A 24,310-nucleotide genomic window follows, 5' to 3' on the forward strand; every position below is an offset into this window, starting at 1 on the left:
TACCAGAGTAAGTAACTGCTGTTGTACTGTACGTTGCACTTTGAGTGTAGGATGGAACAACAGTAGCTGCAGCCGCTACTGGCTGCACAGTAGAGGACACCGGATATATAGAAAACGTAGTTGTTGCTGGACTTGGTGTTGCAGGTTTTATAGCTGTCACTTGTCGTGTTTGCTGGGCTTGGGTATACTGAGTTGCCCCTTGGCTATATCCTGCTTTCGGAGCTGATTAGGATAGAAAATAAAAGTGTACACTGATACATTTTAGTTGAATGAAATGCAAAACATGTTAAGGGATACTTAATGATATGCTGGGGAATAAACACCTAACAGGTGGGTTTTGTTTTGGTTTTTTTTGATTGGTTTTGGGTTTTTGTGTTGTGGTGTTTGTTTTTTTTTTAGAGTCGTGTTTATGCATTGTGTACCATGTATCACACAACTGTTTAATCATGTCACAGCTCACACTAGGAAGCCTCAAATTTATTCATTTATTTTTAATTGTGCTGCCATGTTTTTAAACAACCTTCTCATTCAATGGTTTTAATAAGAGTACACTAAACCTAAGTACACCTAAACTTTCCTATTATTTCTAATTAAAATAAAAAGAAGTAAATAGGATTTATGCTTTGTAGCAATCATGATACCAATAATTAAACAATTACATGTATTAAGCAAGTAAAGAATTAAGAAAGAGTCTTTCTAACAAAGTTACCATCTGAACCCACCATTGACTATTTGAACCTACTTCAGCAAGGTTTCTAGACAAATCAACAAGAAGTTTGTCTAGAAGTGTGTTTTGAGTGTATTTAATAATCCAAACCTCAGAGATAGCTACTTATAGCAATGTCACATAATCAAGTTCTAGGTGCAGCAAATTTTTCTACACATTGACAGAGATGTGTAGGGACAGAGATGTGACAGGACAAAACTATAAAACAAAAAAAATCTGGGTAATGTAAAATATTAAAAAGATATTTTTAAGGTACTAAAGTACTACACAGACTGTGTGTATTGACAGGAGTTTGAATCATGCCACCCACCTGTCTGATAGTACGACTCAGCTACTGAAGGTTGAGGCTGGGCAGCAGCAGCCACAGCCGCCGCAGTCGCTGTTGGCTGTTGATAGTATTGTTTGCTGTCATAAGCTACAGCTGGGGCGGTAGATCGAACATAAGAATAGGAATCCTAAAAATTCAAAAAAGAAAAACCAGCAAATTTCTCCTTTAAGTATATATCTGGAGTAATAAAAGTCATTAGCAGAGTCAAAGAAGCATTGTATTTTCTTCTGGTCTACTGAAGTAGATTTAAAAAAACATTCACAGATACAGTATATACAAATAAATGCATAAGGAAATTAAATTTATGTTTACAGACACTTCAGGCCTGAAAACAACCCTGATGGTGTTTTTCAGACTTAACACAGGAATTAACCTCATGCTAGTAAATCACTTTCCCTATCAAATTATTTTTGCTACTGAAAAGCAAATAATCTCACTAGTTTTTCATAATGACTGTGTCAGATTACATTTCTGTAAAATACAAAGTGAAAAACCACCACAGATCTCCACAAAACGTGCACTTCTACAAACCACAATAAATTCACAAGTTTATGAACATGACCATTTATTGGCTTTAAAAATCCCATCATTAACAATACTTCTCTTGATTATATTTTTTAGAGTATGAAAGTGATATTTTTAAAGCCTTCTTTACTTTTTGGTGTATCAACGAGTCCATTAGGGAGTCATATCCAGTCTATAATGGCAAGACAAGTAGCTCATCCAAGACCTCTAGAACTCAGGAGATAGCTAGTAAGCTTAGAAGGGGAGGCCCTGGAACCAATTACATGTATGTACATATATTTTCTTATCCTCACCATACTTATGGTAAAGCGTAAAAAGTTGATCAACTGAGGGGTAGCAAAGCATGAACTACTATAGCTGAAAGGTATCAAAGTATAAAAATTCTTTTTATTTCCAAGAAATACAAAAATAAAATCTCCTTTACATCCAACCTGTATAAACTGGAATTATTTTTATTTAGTTTAGAGGACTCTCTTTTTCTGTCCAAATGAATCTAATAACTAACCTCGCAATTATGAGTACATGTGCTACTGGAAAGCCTCCTACATTATGATTCATTTCCATATGTAACAAATTAAAAGAACCATACAAAAGAATTGAGAACATGCAGCAATAGTATAGTCCTTTTAAAAAAACAAAATACTTATTAGAATCTAGATACTGCCTTGATAAGTTTAGGACTAAAAAGTTAAAAAATTATTACAAAAGACATACTATTTCAACACCCAAGATGAAAACAAACAGTTCCCTTTTGTGGAAGCCTGTAGCCACACAAGGTTAGGCAGTGATCTCACGAAGGGTACTGCAAAACTACCCAAAGGATAGTTCCTCTCCTAGGGCAATCTTCTACCCTTATGTATTGGGTTTGTGTCACAAGGTTTTGGTAGCTGGGGGGTTACAGGGGTGGCTTCTGTGGAGAAGCTGCTAGAAGCTTCCCCTGTGTCTGATAAAGCCAATGACAGCTGGCTCCAAGACAGACCTGCCGCTGGCCAAGGCTGAGCCCATCAGCAATACTGGTAGCATCTCTGTGATAAAGTATCTAAGAAGTAAAAAAAAGTTGCTGGGACAGACAGAAACAGCAGCCAGAGAGAGGAGTAAGAACATGTGAGAGAAACAACCCTGCAGACACCCAGGTCAGTGAAGAAGGAGGGGGAGAAGATGCTCCAGGTGCCAGAGCAGAGATTCCCCTGCAGCCTGTGGGGAAGACCATGGTGAGGCAGGCTGTCCCTCTGCAGCCCAGGGAGGTCCACAGTGGAGCAGATCTCCACCTGCGGCCTGCGGAGGACGCCGTGCCAGAGCAGGAGGATGTACCCTAAGGAGGCTGTGACCCTGTGGGAAGCCCACACTGGAGCAGGCTCCTGGCAGGACCTGGGACCCCATGGAGAGAGAGGCCCACACTGGAGCAGGTTTTCTGGCAGGACTTGTGACCCCACGGGGGGACCCACACTGGAGCAGTCTGTGCCTGAAGGACTGCAGCCCATGGAAGGGACCCACACTGGAACAGTTAGTGAAGAACTGCAGCCTGTAGGAAGGACTCACACTGAAGTTCGTAGAGAACTGTGTCCCCTGGGAGGGACCCAACGCTGGAGCACGGGAAGAGTGTGAGGAGTCCTGCCCCTAAAGAGGAAGGAGTGGCAGAGACGACATGTGATGAACTGATTGTAACCCCCATTCCCCATCCCCCTGCTGCTGAGGGGGGCTAGGCAGAGAATCCTGGAGTGAAGCTGTGCCCAGAAAGAAAGGAGGGGTGAGGGGAAGGTGTTTTAAGATTTGGTTTTATTTCTTATTACCCTACTCTGGTTTTATTGGCAATAAATTAATTTTCCCCAAGTCGAGTCTGTTTTGCCTGTGACAGTAATTGGTTGAGTGATCTCCCCGTCCTTATCTTCACCCACAGGCCTTTCATTACATTTTCTCTCCCCTGTCCAGCTGAGGGGGGAGTGATAGAGCGGCTTTGGTGGGCGCTTGGCCTCCAGCCAGGGTCAACCCACCACACCTTATATGTTCGGTACTAGAACTCCTGTGGCACCCAGGCATCTGGCAAGGGAACTATTTCTACCTCCACTGAAAATTTTTACTAGAACAGTTTTTTCAACTACATCGGTTCCAAAACCAAGTTTACTGCACACCACTCGAGCATTTAAGCTAGCTGAGGCAAGACAGTACTACTCTTTTCAGCAGTAGTTTCACAAAATCACTTGGAGGTAAACATCAGTTCATTGCTTATTGTGTTAGTGTCTGTATCTTAGCTCCTGCAGTACAACAGTACTGCTGATATTCCTCCATATGGGCCATATGAGACTGCAGTCACTTCACATTCTATCGGTTTTCACTACTAAGTAATCTGAGTTGTACTCAAACTGTGCTTCACAGAAAAAAAAAAAATATCATCACATTCTGTTATTTTCCTGGTTTCGGCTGGAATAAAGTTAATTTTCTTACTAGTAGCTGGTACAGTGCTGTGTTTTGGATTTAGGATGAGAATAGTGTTGGTAACACACTGAAGTTTTAGTTGTTGCTAAGCACCATTTACACCAAGTCAAGGACTTTTCAGCCTCTCATACTGCCCTACCAGCAGAGGCTGGGAGTACACAAGAAGCTGGGAGGGAATTGGCTAGGCACCCATCAGTGGGTGGTGAGCAACTGTATTTGCATCACTTGTTTTGTATATTCTCTCATTATTATTCCCCCTCCCATACTCCTTTTCTGTCCTATTAACACTAGTTTTACTTTTTTTTTCTGATTGTCTCCCTCATCCCACTGGGGCAGGGGGAGTGATAGAGCCACTGCATGGTGCTTAGGTGCTGGCTGGGGTTAAACCACAACACTTAACCAAACAGGCTTCCTCCTTTTAACAATCATTTAAAAATCATACAACAGAAGTAATTTTTTTTGGAACCCACCTGGTAATTCTGCGTAGTGACAGGAGGTGGTGGCGGTGGAGCTTCTTGTTGCCTCTGCGTATAACCATAATCTGTAGCTGTGTGTGCTGTAGGATAGCCTCCATACGCAGCAGCTGTTGCAGCAGCTGCAACAGCTACTGGAGCAGGCCTGGCTACTGCAACTGTAGCTGCTGCTGGAGCATAGGCTGCAGTAACCGTGTGCGCAGCAACTGGTGCTTGGTGGACAGTGTAGCTAGCAACTGTAGTTGGATGGGAATAGGCTACACCCGAAGCTGGCTGCTGGCTATATTTAAAAAAGACAGTAAGCAAATAATTAGGTTAATCCAACATACTAAGCTAATGCCTACACATTTCAAAATCCCAGATTTGATTAACACTTGTCTGTTCTACAAACTGATCTGGAGCAGCTATCTATACATGCATACACTTTAATGGCTTCTATTACCTCTCTTCCACCCCCATTTAAAAGGCTGTATCATTTTGAAGTTTCTGTGGATGCACACATATCATGCAGGTGATTACCTTCTTAGCAAGTGGGGCATTTGTGCTGGGTTTTTTTTTCAAGCAGAGGAGCACAAGTCTTTCATTCAAAATAATACAGAAGTTTTAAACTGTTATCTTTTCATGACCAGCAAGTTTTTAAATGCTTTAGCAGTTCTTCCATAAAACTGACATACCTGTCAAATTAAGAAAAATACTACTTTTCTGTGAGACCTGATTACTAACCTGCACTTGCATGAAGTTTTTCAATAACATTAAAGGAATGACATTTTAAAGACTTCCTTGAAAATTAACTCAGAACTCCTACATTTAAGGCAGAGGCACTTTAAATACACACCTCTGATAAGAGACTTCTCCCACAAAATTTAGAATTATAAAAGCTAGCCCCACTCATTCATACAGAAGTCCACTGCCTCACAACATGAAGCATCAAAAGAACAGTCAGATCCAGCAAGAAAACTGCTACCAGAGCTCTGGCAATGTTCCAGACACATGCCGAGACTAATCTGCCTCTCTAAAATTTGCAGGTAGGACATTAGTATGTGGCTATTTACTAAGAATGAGTAAATACTAACAGCGGAAATAAAAAATGAAGGCTTCAAAGGTTTAATTATTTGAAAGAAAACTAGTATTACTGTCCTATATTGATGTATAATTGTGCATCATGATTAGAAGCTTAGAATAGTTATTTTGATTTTTCCACAAATAAAGTGAACCAGGCAATACATCACTGTCTGGAACAATGATATGAAGCGGGCAATGAGTGATTATTCTGAATTTTTTTAGTACACTTCCTGCACTGTTGTTCAATAACATTTAAGAATCTCTATAGGGTTTTACATCTCCATAGCACTATTAAAAGACCATTCAAAACCAACTCCATGCCTATCAAGGAGATAGTATTCCCTATTTTTCAGAAGAAAATATAAAAATGAAATCTCATGTGAAGCAAACATACTCAGTGGCACACTGGAATTGCAGTATGTTATGCTCAAAACCAAAAGGAACAAGTTACAGTATTTTTTCCTAAAGTCTGCAATATTGTCTCCAACATACCTACCAGAAACAAAGCACCTTTTAACTACACATACTATTATTTTTGCAAAAGACATTTCCATAACTACCTTGTGTTTAGTAATTTGTATTTATTTATTTATGGAAAAAACCTGATTTTGTCATATTAATTACAGCAGAAGCCATTAACTTCAATATATTAAAACACTCAAAAACATTCTTACTGCAGAAACACAGAAAATTTTATTACTATTGGACTTCCATGCCTGGACTCCACCTTCTTCCCATCATAGGCCGCTGACTGCTTAGAAGACCACTTGCATTTCATCCAAATTTAATTCAGTTGTGAGCTGTACTCACAACTGTTTTTCATTTTATTTTCAATTTCTTAGCGTTAACAGTAGAAGGAAAAGACCTAAAACACTTTGGCGTACCTCCCACCACTGCCTGAAACAATTCCTCCTACTCGACGTATATAGGAAGATTCTCTATTTTGTCAGTTTAAGGTGAGAAATCAGACTCCACCAGAAAATTCAGTAAGACTATTTTATGATGGTAAAAACGAATGAGAGTCTACAACATTAGGCTGCATTAGCTACATAACTAACAGTACAGAAGTGTAAAATACTCACAAATTCTGAGGTAATAATCATTATCATATGTGTCTATTAAAAACACAATAAATTGAGAAAACAGACAGCAGACTGTTTAACTCAGACTGCAGTTGAACACATCAACAGTCCACTACTGCCAACAGGAAAGTCTTACTGTATCCTATTCCCACTCTCCTTCTTCCCTCCTCCCATATACCAAACCTGGTTATGCCATCCTACTCGTCCCCTGTGCTAGTTCTGTAACTTGTCAAGCTATTCAGTGCACTGACTTAATTCATTAATCTAGCAGAAACCAAGGAGAATTTCTTTTGCTGGGCTTGTTTTCTAACATGGTTGAAATGTTAGAAACATTGGAGCTTACAAAACAAGTCTGCTGAATGCCAGAACCCATGTAAGTTATACATAGGGAAACATGGAAAAAAAAAATGGAAGGAGGAGAAAGAACAGGGACCTGTCCAGGAAGCACTAACTTGGCTCTTCCAAGTGTCATGAATCCGTGCTTAAGTTACTATTACAAAATATGATAGAGTGCTTATGTTAACAGTACCAGTCAGTTTATCAAAGAAAATGTTTTTGTTCTCAGAATATATATGATTAAAGCTACCTGACAGTTTTCAGTATTTAATACTATGAAGACATTAGGATCATTATCAGCAGGACTATTAACAAGATTCTGGTACAGGCAGTTTCATTTGTTTTGTGCTATTTTTGTATAGAAATTCCTTATCATGGTATAGAATTAACAGCCTCAATCATTTGATTTCTCAGGCTAATACAGTTCTATGACCATGTTTACTTTAGCAAACTTGTTCCCCTTGCTTCTGCAACATCATGCAGAGCTAGTGATCGAGTTTGCAAGAATGCAAGAAAAATATTCTAGAACTGACTGCTTCTTCCTTTTTAAAAGTTATGTTACATTATGTTACAGAAATTCACAGTGACGTCTTTTCTAAATTTATGACATTCCTTTTTGTTCCTGTGGTCTTACTGAAAACCTTTTAACATTAAGATGACCAGACATTTTCATGGAATTAGTTTAAATAAGAAGATTATTGTGCCAACTTCTTCATTTAACTTACAAGAGTTTTTATCCTTGTTTGTTGGCTAGTGCCTGATCACATTTGCTGAGATGAACTTACCTCCTCCTAGATTACTCTGCCAGACTCCCTATTCCACTCATCTTTCTTGCAGTTCATCTGTGCACCTATCCTAGTATTATCTCTTCTTCTTTCTTGACTACAGATGGCAAGAACCGTATGCATCATTTCAGATGAAGTTTCAGCTGTGCTACCTGCTCTGCTCCAGACAGTGCTTTCTTTCCAAATAGTCTAGCTTCCGCAGAGCAGCTTCTTGTAAAGTTACCTGTGTATTGACAATATTTTCCTTGCATCAAATATCACGACATGCCATACTAATATAAATACTAAGTGAGGCTCAGAACCAGTCCCTAAGGAAGTCCACTGCAATTATTCCTATTTGATAACCACTCTTCTAGTTCTACTAACCACCTCTACCAGCTCCTTCTCTACCATTCTTTTACTAATGTCTACCTTAAGCAGTAATTTTCCATACTGCACCACATCAAGTATTTCAACCTAGTCCCAATAAATACGACTTGAAAAGATTTATGCATGTGAACAAGTTATTAGAGCAACAGTATGTCAGCTGAGCTATGGCAACAAACCACACGTGTGTTCTTCACCACAACAAAGAAAGTAATTCAGTTTAGCTTAATCCCCCAACACAGTGGGAAAAAGTTGAACCAAATTACTCTTTATGTTCTATGGACTAAGAACATGCAAACAAGTACTGCAGCACAGCAGACAGAGACACTTAACTCACTGACCTGGTTAACTTTGCCATTTTTCTTTGTAGATCAATTCTTCCCTTCCCCCAAATAAATTCTAATAACCTTATTAGGATATTTTGAGTTCAAGGAAATCCAGCTCTCTTCATATGAAAAGATAATGAGTCCAATTGGCTTTATTAACTAGGTGGAGCTTAAAAATCACAAAATAATGTAGGTGGAAACAAGGATTTGGAGGTCAGCACAGCTAATTTCGAAGTTACATTAGGCTTCTCAGGGCTTTGTCCAGCCAGATTCTGATCATCTCCAAGAATGGAGGCTGCAAGACTGCTCTAGACAACCTGTTCCAGTGTTTGAGCATCCTCACCGTCAAGAATTTTTTCCTTAGTTTATAAAAACTTCAGTTTCAAAAGCAAATGAGGTCTAGACCAACATTTACATAAGGCAAACCCAGTTTGTGACCATTCAATTCAACATAACTTCATACTACAATTCTCACAGTGTTTTAATTTACTATCAAAATAAACATCACTCTGATGTAAGAAGTTATGGGTGAAGGACTTGGCAGCTTCAAATTGTACTCTGTTGTATTGCTATTATATTACCTCTTCCACCAGAAATCTTCATTCAAAAAGAATATATTTTATTCATACCATACCTATTTCTTTAGCTGATCATAATAATAACAGTGCTTCCCCACCAAGCTGACTTTAATTTCTATTTTCTAGGAATAATACACATTCTTTGATGTTCGTCTTCCAGGTCAGACTTCCATTTCACTGCATTTTCACTATCCCAGCCAGAGCCAGTTTACAGTCTACATGTTGCACTCAACTGTTCTGCTCCAGATTCTGTAGCTGCATGTTTCAGTCAACTGCAGAAGGTAATTTCCAGCACCTTACCCATATGTTTTGTCTCTCCCTACCTGCTTTACACTGCTACATGCATATCGCTATTTCCCCATGCTCTTTGCTTCTTCTTCCTAAACAAGCTTGCTTCTATTCAAAAGTTTTACACCCCAGTGTATACCTAGCTTGCCCTCATCTTCCACATCCTAAGTAACCTCAAGACCAAGAGAATTAATTCTTTATTCAAAATTATTGTATTACAGTGCATGAGAAAAGTATTTTTTGTAAAACAACTTTGACTCAAATCTTTGAATAACACCTATTGTAATTTCAACTGACACTCATGATGGGAAATACTAATCTTTCTGATGCATTAGTATCAGAACAAGTGCCATATATTATGAAACACCACTATGATATTAAACCTCCTAGATAAGGCTGGCTGCAGTGAGCTGTGTACCTTTCTCCACACTGATCTCCAATTCTATGTCAATCTGATTTTCTGGGGGGTTGTCCTGGTTTCAGCTGGGATAGTGTTAATTTTTTTCTAATAGCTGGTATAGCGTTATGTCTTGGATTCAGTATGAGAAGAATGTTGGTAACACTGATGTTTTCAGTTGTTGCTAAGTAGTTTTTATACTAAGTCAAGGATTTTTCAGCTTCTCATGCCCTGCCAGCAAGAAGGCTGGAGCGGCACAAGAAGTTGTGAGGGGACACAACCAGGGCAGCTGACACGAAGTGGCCAACGTGGTATTCCATACCATGTGACGTCATGCCCAGTATATAAACTGGGGGGAGTTGTCTTGGGGGGATCACTGGTCAGGAACCAACTGGGCATCAGTCGGTGAGTGGTGAGCAATTGCATTGTGCATCACTTGCTTTGTATATTCCGATCCTTTTATTATTATTGTCATTTTATTATTGTTATTATTATAATTATTAGTTTCCTCCTTTCTGTTCTATTAAACTGTTCTTATCTCAACCCACGAGTTCTACCTTTTTCCTTCCGGTTCTCTCCCCCATCCCACTGGGTGGCAGGGAGTGAGTGAGGGGCTGTGTGGTGCTTAGTTGCTGGCTGGGGTTAAACCACAACAGGGGTGAGGGGCCACAGTCTTGCAGAATTCATCCCACAGCAAAGGCCACAGCAAAAATTGGCTTTGTCCACATTGCTGTCTGGTGTATGGAACTCCTTTCACTAAGTGAAAGTACATTTTCCCAAGGCCTGTGCCTGTTTTGTCCCGATACTTTGCAAGCTGGACATAAAACTAACACTGCAGCTGTTTCATGGTATCAACGTTTGATATTGCTGTGTACAGTCAGAGCTGTGATTCTGAAACAGTATAACATGTAAACCCCTTTTTTCTCATTTGTGAAGTCTCCATTTCAACACTTTGAGGCATCAAAGAATTATGAAGATCTCCCTGCCCAATTCTACACCACAAAATCAATTAAGCTATAGTATAGCTTTAAAAAAATGTGTAATTTTACATAGATATTTAGCCAGGAAAATTCCAGCCCGAACACTTACATTTGGCCAAGTTGTATTAAAACACCAGCAACAAAAAGTCTACACCCTGAGAAAAAGCTCTCAAAACAAAAGGTGTTAGCCATCACTACTCCATATTAGTTATTATAATAACTGGATTAATTTCATAATTCTGTTGGTAATTTTCACTCCTCTTGTCAAAATACAGATTATTCAAGCAGCAATTAAAAACCTTTTCTGAAATGCATAGAGGTTTTCAACAAGGAAATTGTAGCAGCGCTTTTGATATATGAAAAGAAATACAGACTTCCAAAGTGAAATAAACCTGGCAGCACACTTAAAATTATTTAGTTAGAAGCTGGCTAGGAGGCAGAAATTGCTGATCAAGAGCAATTAATGAAGTATTGGTGTCCACTTAGCAAAACATTGTTCTCCAGTTCTAAAACCACACAGGTTTGTCTAACTTAAATAGCTATATAATGTAGGTTTGTAAATGAGCAACATTCTTCCACAAAAAATGCTTAGATGAGAACTTGTGTTGTACCTATTAGATCCAATATAGCAGAATCCTCACTTGCTGGTTACTTTTATACAGCAACACTGACAGAAGATCTGGATTTCCTCTGATATATCAGCCCGAAGCAATCAAGAAACAAATACTGAATTCTCTTCTGTAGAACACTTGACTCATGTCCTTTTTCATTTCCAGCTCTTGGCCTTTTCTAGTAAAAAAGTGTTGAGGCTTTTTTTATAAAAAAGTAAATTGAAAGTAGAAAGCTTTATTTATTTTTTGCATGTTAACAATACCAGGAAAATACAATGCTTTGACATAATGCTATCTATTTTGCCAGGTAATAACTTCAGATGACTTAAGATTGTAATACCTTATTTTCCACATTAAGATATTTGTGGAGTAAGTCACGTGTTAAGAAACAAAAAGGTATCTGTAGCAATTATTGTCAGACGAATACATTTTCAAGAAAATGCAGTCTATTTCCATATAAGATATATAGCATGTAAAAGGTATATATAGAGGAAGCATACAAAGGCTGCCTATAAGCCTTGCTTTTCATCACACTGACTGATTTAATTTAAAAACAAAAATGAGTTGTAACTCGTCTGCATGTAAGCTCAAGACAAACAAAAATGCTGATCTCCAGTGCATCTCTGTACTACCAACCAACACACAGACACACACTAACACTAACACTGCTGTTCTTCCAGCTCTGTTTAGGGTACTTTGATATGGAGTTAAGATCTGGACTAAAACCAATTTTCTCTCCATCCAAACCACAAGCTTCCTCAGAAATTACAACTTCTAAAACATATTTCTTGCAGGTTTTTTTCATTTAAAGAAGTTATTTTCAGGCTAGCTTAGCATATTTAAGCTACTCTTAAAATGATTTTTAAAATGCAAATATCTTGAACTAAACCCCCCCCACTAATTAAGACTTTTTTCTTGAATTCTAACTTTTAAGAACATTTGAACATTTTAGCATTACAGAAACCATATTTGTTGAGACCTATCTGCCAGATTTCTCAAACTTTCACAGATTATTCTATTAGAAGCAGAATACAAAAAAATAAAGTTTTGCAGTTTTTCTTTCAGGGACATGAAGATTGAAACAAGTATGACCTAACTCCACAAAAACTTAAAGAAGCACTACAATCTGCTGCTTCTTCAGATCCTAACCTAGGAAGAGGCACTACTGAATAACTGGTCAGATGAAGTTTCAGGTGTGTTAATGGAACCTGGGTAAAGCAAAGTGAAAACAAAACAATAATAATTAAAAAAAAAAAATCCAGTGAGCTTTTTTCCTCCTAAACACACTTGACTATTAATAAACAGCATAAAATGGTGAAATGAAATATCACACTACAGTAAGTTGGGACTTTAGAAGTGACTTTACTTCTGTTTTTCTAAAGCCTGTCCACTCACTACAAGCATAAAATTTTGATGAAGACTGAATATATCTTTCTAGAACTTTAATTAAAATTATTATTTCGTATTATTACAATTTTATGAACAGAACACAGTTTGCAACACAATTCAGTAAGAATCCAAAGAGAGGCCTGAAGGTATGCAAATGTGCAATCCCCTCTTGAATTCTGTTAAATTTCAGCAGCTCCTAGTATTCTATGGTTTAACTACATAAGGCCTAAAGAAGACAGTTCTTCGTAGCAACTTTGAGTTTCCATTCCTCTTCCTTGTTTCTAAAAACATCCTTGCGTCATTCCATTACAAACAAAAAATCCTGATTAGTACTAGACAGCTAAACCATATACTATCAATAACTCACCTCGAAGATGAATATCCTCAGGTTTTCAATACACCCTTACTGCTTTATTACTCTTCGGATTTAGTCTCATGACCTGATTTAAATCCAACCAAATTCTGCAATGTTTTCCTCACTGTACATCACAACATAACTGCAAGTCTAATAATGATGCAATATATGCTCTGTATCTACCTCCCTTTACTCAGTTGCACACAACAGACAGCTCATTGCCTATACTGCTCTCTTAATTATCAAAACATTGATTTTATTCAAGTCTAGTCAACAGCCATGTTCACAGTAATAACATGCAAGACAAAAAGAACTGAGCTTGAGATGTTACATCTGCCTGAAGAAGCACCAACTACTAACATTTTCCCTGTCAAAGTCACAGAATCAAAAAATGGCTGAGGTTGGAAGGGACCTCTGGATGTCATCTAGGGGTCCAACACCACTCAAGCGGGGCCACCTACAGCCAGTCACCCAGGACACTGTCCAGACAGCTTTTGACTACCTCCAAGGATGGAGACCCTACAACTTCCCCGGGCAACCTGTGCCAGTGCTTAGTCACCCTCACAGTGAAAAAAATGTTTCCTGGTGTGCAGAGGGAACCTCTTGTGTTTCAGTTTGTGCCCCTTGCCTCTGGTCCTGTCACTGGGCATCACTGACCTCTGTCCTCTCGGCACCCTTCCTTCAGGTATTTATATACATTAAGAAGATCTCCCCTCAGCCTTCTCTCCTCTAGGCTAGACAGTCCCAGCTTGCTCAGCCTTTCCTCACAGGAGAGATGCTGCAGTCCCTTCATCATCTTTGTGGGCCCTTTGTTGGACTCCCTCCAGTACATCCATGTCTCTCTTGCACTGGGAGGCCAGAACTGCACACAGTGTGTCCAGGTGTGGCTTCACCAGTTGCTGAGTTAGACAGGATCACCTCCCTCGACCTGCTAGCAATACTTTGCCTAATGCAGCCCAGGATGCCAGTCAGCTTCTTTGCTGCAAGGGCACATTGCTGGCTCATGTTCAACTTGGTGTCCGCCAGGAACCCCAGGTCCTTTTCTGCCAACCTGCTTTCCAGCTGGGTGACCCCAGCATATATTGGTACAAGGGGTTGCTCCTTCCGGCGTACAGAACTTTGCACTTCCCTTTGCCGAACTTTATGAGATTTCTGTCAGCCCATTTCTCCAGCCTGTTGAGGTCCCTCTGGATGACAGTGCAACCCTCTGGCGTATAAGCCACTCCTCCCAGTTTTGTGTCATGACCAAACTTGCTGAGGGTACACTCTGCCCCATCATTCAGATCATTAATGAAGAGGTTAAACAGAAAAAATGCTAGAATTGGCAAGTTGTCTATAAAAGGAAAGATACTTCACTAATATGGAAAACTGTATTCAATTTTTAAAACATTCTATATTTCTTGCCTTAAGCTACTACTTTGCTCTTCTAGTACCAATAATGCAACTATACTTTAACTTACCATTGTTGCATTTTAGTAGCAGACAAAATTTTACACATATTTTAACACCCCAGAGTTAAGCCTACAACTGAGGTTAGAACTACCAAGGATGTTAACACCACCATTAACAGAAAAGCTTCCCCAAGTGCTCGGTTCCTAAAGACATGAGCCTGCTGGAAATTTAAACTAGTTGGCAGACTTCCCTCCTAAAAATGACAAAGGCTTCTCTGATTAGTGAGGCACCTCTCCACCCCAATTACCACCACCTCCTCCATCTCCCCATCATTAGTCAACTGCAATACTGGCATACAGCCCATGTTAACAAACCCAGAGCCCCTTATTGCCTTTCTAATGTTGGCATACCTCCTTTGAGAGTGGGACCTCACCAACTTGAAAATAAGTCTATCAAAATCTTTTTATAAACAGCAGCAGCTTACTGGAGGCTTCTGGTGTACATTAAGTAAGCTAGAACAGCATATTTAGGATAGCACCTAAGACTAACATTGGTTGAACAAAAGAGAATCAGCACCACACAGCTCTATCATATTCAGTGAAGTCTCTTTAGCTAAAAATGTTTATGCTTTAAGATGTGATGCAACTCAAGATAGCATGGGCATAAAATTTGCAGAAAGAAAGCATTTGGAGCTTTTACACTATGATATAGGTACCTTCATCCTATGATAGAACTACTACCTTCATTCCCCATGCATTTTAGAATGGGGTGCATGTAACACAATACTGTAAGGTGAATAAATGTTTTTCTTAACATAAATTTAAGTCTAAGTAGTACATTTTCACTTCAGAAGCCAAAGTCCTACTCAGTATTGTCCTTATCTTCCTGGTTGTCCAGCAGTACAAGTCTGAATTATCTTTAGGGATACCTTAAACTGGGGCTAGCAGACCTGTGTGAATTACAGGCCTAATGTCTCTGAAACACTGAATACTTTTGAAACCAGCGACTAGTTGAAGAAGAGGTAACTGGAGCAGACACTGAAGACAAAAGTAAAGTTAATTAGAAGTACTAGCAAATGTGAAGAAAACACTCCACCCCCAAACAGTTCTCAATAGCCAGCTTATCCATCCACAACATTTCACCTTCTTTTGCTGTTCTGCACCAGCCTCAAATACCCTGTAACATAGTGCACTGCACTTGAATTCCAAACCAGCTACAATTGCAAGAGTTCACTTTCATATGGCTGCCTAGAAGACTGCATCTTAACCTAAACCCACAGGCACTGTGGTCTGCTCTCAATCTGAAATGCTAAAATTGCCTTTATCTGTGAAAGCTCACCACACAGTAATATTCATGTTACTTGAAGGCAATTTGAAGTTAACAAATCACTCCTAACTACCCAAGAATCTCCCATCTGTGTCCTGTCTCATTAGAGCAGTGACACAATATGAGTATCCCCAAGATGAAACTCAGACGCTTAAAGATTCTTTATTTTCTTAACAGAAACCAAAATCTCAACACAAGGTTAAGACTACCACTTTTGCACACTTCTCTGTCCAGACATTTCTCAATGCCCCTATCTCTCTACCAGCATCCCCCCATTTCAGTCAGCCAACTTTAGAATAAAAGCATAACTATGACTCTCTCCAGCACTGAATCAAGAAAGTCAGTATTTTTTACACATGGAAGACAAGCCAGTATTAGGTTGTTCATTTCAAACTGAATAGACACACAGTGGTTCAGGTGACCTACAGAGCACACATACACACACAAACAAAAAGAGGACTAGTATCACCAAATTCTACATTTACTTCAGACTCCTAAATAGAGGGATTAATACAGTTACTTAAATAAGTAACAGATGAAGTTTGCATTGCATGCAGGTTTATAACTTTAGGTGCTAATACAACCACTAGCAGAAGGCACAAATTGTAAAGGTATTGCAATATTCAGAGAAATTTCCCATACCGGTATTTGTGTAATCTAATGCTTCTCTCATTAAGTCATGATATTATTACTGGGTAGTGCACACAAAGAATTTTGAATGAGCAGGGCAGCAGGAAATTTTATGCAGTGACAACACTGAAAGGAACAAGAACGCTTCTAATCCATTATTTACAGGTTTAAAGGACACTTAGCTCTTGTGCTGCCTTTGATTAAATATGAAACAAGTTAAGATTTCAAATGTGTTTTATGAAAAGTAGTATTTATGAACTAATAAAGACATCTATTCCCTTTCTTATCTAGTCAATTCAGAGAACTATACTGCTTACACTGTTACAACAGTAAATACGTTATCAGCTCCTGCACACACTACTCACAAATTTCCCAAATCCAAGATCTAACACCTCAGCAGCTACCAATCTGGCCTATATAACTGCTTCAAATATCAGTATTTAAAGTTAAGACTATATTCCTTGGACAAATTTTAATTCACCCTTCCTGTGAAGAATGAGAGAGTATTTAAATGATCCACCATGGCCACACATAAACTAGAATCACAGGAAGACGCAGTGCCAATAATAGCTTCATCATCTTCTCAGTTGTTGATTCAAAGAAGCTATTTCTTTGAGCCCAATAGTTCTAATATGTTGTCCCTTTGTTACTACTAATACAAATGAGAATATTGTCATTTTGAGAAATGAATTCCAACAAGGTTTATACTGGTCTCCAACAAGTCCAGAATTAAATACAGAAAACCTTTATTACAAGCACCTTTCAAATATCACTTAGTACAGCAGAGTTTCTCCTTTGAGTCCTCTGGAAGGACCACGACTGCGGGAAGACAGACTTTCCATTTGTCAAAATTGTAAGAGACCAGCTGTATCAGCTGAATGTTCACAAGTCCATGGGGCCTGATGGGGTTCAACCCAGAATAATGAAGGAGCTAGCAGATGCTACAGCAGGACCCCCCTCAAACATGTAACAAAAGTCTTGGGAGTCTGGGGAGGTCCCTGCTGACTGGAAGCCAGCCAGCGTTACTCCAATATACAAGAAAGGTATGAGGGAAGACCCGAGAAACTACAGACCTGTTAGTCTAACCTCAGTTCCTGGAAAAATTATGGAGATCATACTAGGTGCTACTGAAAGGCATCTGAAGAACAATGCAATCATCAGGCACAGTCAACACTGGTTCACAAAGGGAAAGTCTTGTTTAACTAATGTGATATCCTACAATTAGGTCACCTGCCTAGTGGATGAAGGGAAGGCGGTGGATGTAGTTTTTCTGGATTTTAGTAAGGCTTTTGATACTGCCCCATCACAGCACCCTTCTGGCCAAGTTGTCCAACTGTGGGATGGGCAGGTTCATGGTGCACTGGGCGAAGAACTGGCTGAGCAGCAGGGCTCAAAGGCTTGTAGTGAATGGGGCTACATCTGGCTGGTGACCAGTCACCAGCGGTGTTCCTCAGGGCTCAATTCTAGGGCCAGTTCTGTTCAATATTTTTATCAACAAAATGGATACAGAAGTTAAACACACCATTAGCAAGTTTGCTGATGATACCAAACTGGGAGGTGCTGGTGACTCTCTTGAGGGACAAGAGGCCTTGCAGAGGCATCAAGATAGATCTGAACACTGGACAATGATCAACGGGATAAAATTTAACAAGTCCAAATGCCAGATTCTGTACCTAGGATGGAGTAATGCCAGGCACAAGGATAGACTGGGAGATGACTGCCTGGAAAGAAGCCCTGCAGAAAGGGACCTGGGGGTGCTGGTTGACAGCAGGCTCGATGCGAGTCAGCAGTGTGCCCTGGCAGCCCAGAGGGCAAACCCCATCCTGGGGTGCATCAAACACGGTATCACCAGCCGGTCAAAAGAGGTGATTATCGTGCTGTATTCAGCATTGGTGTGGCCTCACCTTGAGTGCTGTGTGCAGTTCTGGGCCCCACAATTTAAGAAGAATGTGAATGTCCTCAAGTGCGTCCAGAGGAGGACAACAAGGCTGGTGAGAGGGCTGGAAGGAATGTCCTGTAGGGAGCAGCTGAGGACTTTGGGTTCATCTAGTCTGGAGAAAAGGAGGCTGAGGGGTGACCTCATTGCTCCCTACACCTTCCTGAGGAGGGGAAGCAGAGACGGAGGTCCTGAGCTCTTCTCCCTGGGATCCAGTGACAGGATGCATGGGAATGGTTCAAAGTTGTGTCAGGGGAGGTTCAGACTGGACATGAGGAAGCATTTCTTTACCGAGATGGTGGTCAAACACTGGAACAGGCTTCCTAGAGAGGTGGTTGATGCCCCAGGCCTGTCAGTATTTCAGAGGTATTTGGACAATGCCCCTAATAACATGTTTTAACTTTTGGTCAGTCCTGAAGTGGTCAGGCAGTTGGTCTAGATGATCTTTGTAGGTCCCTTCCAACTGAAATAGTCTATTCTATTCTTTGAAATTGATCAGAAACTATTCAGACTCTCTTTCTTCTTATGCAGTTTGGGTTTTTTTCCCTGCATGTCTCCAGCTTAAGATTTAACAGTTTCATACTTGAAAGGTATATATCCTGAAAAGAATTGCCCAGATTTTTTGCACTTAGCTGAAGTAACCACTTGAAATCAACAGGATTCCATGTATTATAATTAGGGAGCACTGACTGAGGTTCCTTTAAAGTTGGAGCCTAAAGTTCTTGTAATACATTAGCATTTTTTAAAAGGCATTTTGTCAAGAGAGAACACCCCAAAATGTGACCAATAATGTGTTTATTATGACAATTTCTGTTACTTCCTACAAAAACTACAGCACTAGGACTTCTAAACAGCATGCATCAAAGAACTAAGGTCTTCAATTTTAAGTGTCTGATTTGCCATCCTAGAACAACTTGCCGTTTTGAGCAACTTTTTAAAAGTCCATGGGTTAGTTCTGTGGCCAGAAGTTTATTTTTATTTTTAGATTTAGGAGGCTCACCTATGTATTAACTATGCAGATAAACATCCATTTGTTTATCTATTATCCTGGTTTCTAAGAACGCAGGAATTTTATTATTCTATAAACTGTTACTTCAAATACTAGTAACAATTGTAGAGGACTTGTTGCAGTATTAAATCTTTTCCTATCTTCCCCTGCCATCTCCACCTCTTTCTCAAATATACTGGAGTGGAATATACATATTGTAGCACTCTGTAAACAAGCTACTAAGGACCTGCCAAGTCTGCTTCATGAAGGTAAGCTCCCTTTTAGACATTTTAAGTGGCTAGTGTGTTTTCTGCTCAAAATATTAAATTAATTCTCATGAAAGGACTGCTCTAACACTGATTGCTGTGTCTCTTCACTTTCAGATGTGGTAAATATACAAACTATTTATCGCATGTAGAGTCTTTTACTGACAGCAAATGAAATAGTATCTTGCACTTGTGATAGCAAAGGAAAAAGCTTCTTTTGATCAGTTTTCCATTTTCTCAAGAATATGTTTAGGATTAACTATGAAAACAAGTTTTGAACTTGAACATTATCCCAATTATATGTTTTTATATTGCAATTCAAAACAAAATTTCAAATGAGTTGTTCAGATTCGTAAGTCTAGAGACCACCTCAGCTCCAAAAAAAAAAGAGTAATAATTTAAAAAATTAATCTCTACTTCAAAACCGCAGACATAGGGATCTCTGTTTATTATTCACTTAATTTGTCTACTGACCAAAAAAAAAAATCCTATTTAGAAACTCCTTCATACCCCATGACACCTCAAGTTTCAAATTTCACTGCAACTGTCAAGTAAAACATACCCATACTGTAAGCACCTAATCTTAAAAGAACTAGCAGATGAGCTAAATTTAATCCTCTCCTTTAACTATTAAACATTGGAGCAAATGCAATTTAATGTACTTTATGTCCATTTCCAGGAAAAAATAGATGGAAAGAATAGATTGGGAGTCATTCCAAGACCTCCATAAAACTGTATATTCCTGAAACTATGTCAGGTATGCAATTTTTATTAGCTAGTTAACAGTAGCACACATCTGCATTTGTTTGTTAATAACGCCTCACATATTTGCTTTATTCTTCTGTTTTTCCCACTAACCAAGATTTAGGGATCAAGGAAGGTCTTTATTACAGATTTATGAAATGAGTAACATAGATTCAAATGTGGACTGGTTTCAGCTGGGACAGAGTTAATTTTTTTCTAGTAGCTGGTATAGTGTTATGTCTTGGATTCAGTATGAGAATAATGTTGATAATGCACTAATGTTCTCAGTTGTTGCTAAGTATTTATACTAAGTCAAGGATTTTTCAGCTTCTCATGCCCAGCCAGCAAGAAGGCTGGAGGGGCACAAGAAGATGGGAGGGGACACAGGCAGGGCAGTTAACCTGAAGTAATATTCTATACTATATGACATTATACCCAGTATATAAACTGGGGGGAGTTGGCCTGGAGGGGGTGGGAGGGTGGATCACTGCTCGGGAACAAACTGGGCATCAGTCGGCGAGTGGTAAGCAATTGTATGGTGCATCACTTGTTTTGTATATTCCAATCCTTTTATTACTACTGTGATTTTATTATTATCATCATTATTATTTTCTTCCTTTCTGTCATCTTAAACTGCCTTTATCTCAGCCCGCAAGTTCTACTTTTTTCGATTCTCTCCCCCATCTCTCTGGGTGGGGGGGAAGTGAGCAAGCAGCTGCATGGTGCTTAGTTGCCAGCTGGGGTTAAACCATGACATGGTGCCACTTCAATACAAGCCAAAAATGTGAAGATGTCCCCGACTGTATCTGTTTTTTGCCAAATTAAGTAATCTGATTTCAGAAAATGTGAGATAATAGATGCTGCCAATTACTTTTTAACACTCTGATACACAATTTGGACGCACAAAAACTACAAAGATACAAAGACTTACGGCAGTGTGTCTATATAAAATGTACAGTTACAGGTCCCCGAGCAACACGAGAAGACCTACTCCCGGTCTTAAATATCAAAGTAGAAAATCTTTTTAAGAGTTGCCTGGCCTTGAACGTACCTGCTCTACTTTCTTAGAGACGTTAATTATAACATTGCTTCAACAGAATGAAATCCCCTGTATTTTCTGGTGCTTCAGCTCTTCCCTTACCCACCCGGTCTCCCAGAGGCTGGGTTCTATCCTATGTTAAAAAACTCTGTCCTCCCACACTGACATAAGTGGGGGCAAAGACTTGAGGAGCAAACCCCGTCTTCCCTGAAACTGAAGAAGGAGAAGGGCCCGGGGGCAGCAGATGGTAACTTGCTGGTGGTATTGACTGCAAGTGGCCATTTTAATTTAAGGGCCTCGGGACCTGATGCTGCCGCTGATTCTCCTCCTCCTGCGTAGTGCCCTGCTCCACGTCCCCACCCTCACACCACTGGGGATACAGGGAGGCCCTTACCAGGAGGATAAGAAAATACAGCCGCGGGCGGGGCAGACAAGCAGAAGGGTCCCAGGCACAGCCATCCCGGAGGAGCGGCGGTGCAGCAGACGCACCGGCACGGGGCGGGGGACGGGAGCAGTCCCGAGCCCTCACCCCGAGGGGGCGGGGAGGGCTCGCTCGGGGACGGGGGGCCGGAGGCGGAGAGGGGAGAGGGGGCTGCGGGCCCGGGCAGAGGGAGGGGCGGGGCAGGGCAGGGAGGGGTCGCAGTGGTTACCTATACTGAGCAGCAGCCCCGCTATGGGTGAATCCAAAGTAGTTGCCGGTGGCCATTTTGGCATCTTCTCCCAGCCGGCTGGGCACTGCAGCGACGATAACCAAGAGGCGGTGGCGGCGGCGGCGGTCGGGGCCATGACAGGAGGCCCGGCAGGAGGAGGGGGGGGAGGAGGAGGCGGGGGGGCGGGGAGGGGGGGGCGGGAGGAAGATTAGGGGACAGACAGACAAGGGACAGAAAGAGCGCGCGAGCGCTAGGTCAGACACGGCGCCTCAGGACCCCCCCAACCGCCCCGCTCGCCCCCTTCCCCCCCGCCCCACCGCGCGGGCCGCATCCCCTCCCCCCCTCTGCGCGCACGGACACACATACACACCGAGCGCCGTTACTTACCATAGGTGAACGAAACTACCGGGCATATGGGAATCATGAGTCCGAGCTGGCAGCGACAGCGGCGGCTGAACTCTCAACTCTCAGCCCCCCCCTCCCGCCGCCTCACCGCCGCGCTCGCTCCCTTCCCCCCACCCACCTACGGCGACAACGGCGGAGAGCGGGCGGGCCGCCGCCGTGCGCACGCGCGGGATGTGCGAGGGGCCGCTGGGAGTTGTAGTCCGGCCCCTGGCCGCGCCCCCTGCGGCCCCGCCCCCCCGCACGCAGAAGAGCGCGCTGGGTGCGGCGGGAGCCGCCACCGCCCGTGAGGCGCCGGTCCTCGCGTGCGCAAGGATGTGCAAAGGCTCTCGGGAGCTGTAGTTTCCCCGCCCCGCAGGCCCAGGCGCTACGGTGACCTGCTGCCAGGGGAGCGCCCGCCTGTCCCCCTCCTCCCTCCGTTATCCCCTGCTCCGCACCCCCACCCGCGGACTCACAGTGCAAGGACAGGGTCGGTTTCTCATTTCTTGCCTCCAAAGGCGCAACGCGCCGCAGCAGGTAGCTCCAGTAACAGGCGTCCGGGTGGAGAGGGTCCACGCCACCCCCACGGACACCTTACCGGTGCGTTTCTCAAAATGACAATATTCTCATTTGTATTAGTAGTAACGAAGGGACAAGCACGTATTTACCGGCTTTCCCACGCAAGCACACGATCAGCCGAAGCCTGGCATACACAGCAGGTACATAGCACTCTTCTGAGGCCGCAGAGCTGAATGGCAGCAGCTGCAGCTCCTGCACGCCTGCAAGGTTCACAGCAAGACCTCGGGCTTGTCTAAACGTAAAACCAGTTTTAAATTCACTTGGGCCCCCGGCTGCACCACCACGACCGCACACGTGAAAAGCAACGTCACTGTCGTCCAACTACAGCCACGTGCATGTCGTCTGACCTGTCCCTGAGGCACCGCAGCTGACATGTCCACAAATTAATTCTGTGATAGTTCCCGTGTGCTTAGCGCACGCGTGAGGTAAAGCCTCATAGAATCATAGAGTCATTTAGATTGGAAACGACCTTCAAGATCATTGAGTCCAACCATCATCCATGCCCACTAAACCATGTTCTGGAGTACCCTGTCTATGCGCTTTCTGAATACCTCCAGGGATGGTGACTCAACCACTTCCCTGGGCAGCCTCGCCCATACAGGGCCCATTCGTCTTAAGTTTCTAGGCACCAGCAGTCCATGAGATTGCTCCTAAAAACCGTTGGGCGGCAGATTGCAGCCCGTGCAGTAACCTCCCGTTCAAAGTGACTGAATTTACATCTGTTCCCCATGACTCTGTTCCACCTTTTGGCAATCCTTCCCTCTGAGCCGCAGATGCTTCCCCAATCTCTGAACAAAGCAAAGCTCAAATCCTTAAATATTTACATCTCATTTGTGCACTTTGTCTGTGCTATGATGTGCATTTTTTGTAAACTAATCAAGACTTACAAAACACTTCTGGATTAATTACAAAGTGATCATTCTAGAAGTATTTGTTTTCAGTCAGCCATGCCTACTCAGAACAGCCCTGCTTGTGATCTCCCACAGTCCTCAGAAACGCAGGGGTTTCCCTTATCCCACAGTACCTGGGGTTGTCTTAGGCAGTAAGACTTCAATGAAGATATTATTGTTGATAAAACAAATGAGAGGAGTAAAGCAATTTCTCATCTAAAGCTTACATTATTGCAGCTACATATGAAGTATAGCTACTTAAGATGCCAAACATCTTGCCAGTTTACTGAACATAATTCGTTGGTCATTATTATTATTAGTTTTGCATAGGAACTAAATAGCACTGTACCTCTTGTTCATTCTTATCCTACTCAAGCACAATACGAAAAGGAACCTGCATGGGAAAAAAATGAATTTCAAACCTATGCAGTGCACTTCCACTCAAAGC

At 41.4% G+C, this 24,310-nt stretch overlaps 1 protein-coding gene and 1 non-coding gene across 3 annotated transcripts in view; both read right to left on the reverse strand.

Moving 5' to 3' along the window:
* Positions 1-22,580, reverse strand: part of ZFR (zinc finger RNA binding protein) — a 49,237-nt gene extending 26,657 nt beyond the window's left edge. For both annotated transcript variants that reach the window (XM_075021689.1, XM_075021688.1), the window contains exons 1-5: positions 22,400-22,580; positions 22,013-22,097; positions 4,484-4,766; positions 1,038-1,182; positions 4-222 (exon numbers count right to left, since the gene is read on the reverse strand). In XM_075021689.1, the coding sequence (XP_074877790.1) occupies positions 4-222; positions 1,038-1,182; positions 4,484-4,766; positions 22,013-22,097; positions 22,400-22,436 (769 nt within the window). In that variant the 5' untranslated portion in view covers positions 22,437-22,580. The remainder of the gene's footprint in view (positions 1-3; positions 223-1,037; positions 1,183-4,483; positions 4,767-22,012; positions 22,098-22,399) is intronic.
* LOC142027547 (small nucleolar RNA SNORA66) lies at positions 7,334-7,470 on the reverse strand. The gene has a single exon (XR_012649178.1). It is a non-coding gene; the product is annotated as a small nucleolar RNA SNORA66 (small nucleolar RNA).
* Positions 22,581-24,310: the final 1,730 nt, after the last annotated feature.

The sequence above is a fragment of the Buteo buteo genome, chromosome Z (genome assembly GCF_964188355.1).
Source record: "Buteo buteo chromosome Z, bButBut1.hap1.1, whole genome shotgun sequence".
NCBI lineage: Eukaryota > Metazoa > Chordata > Aves > Accipitriformes > Accipitridae > Buteo > Buteo buteo.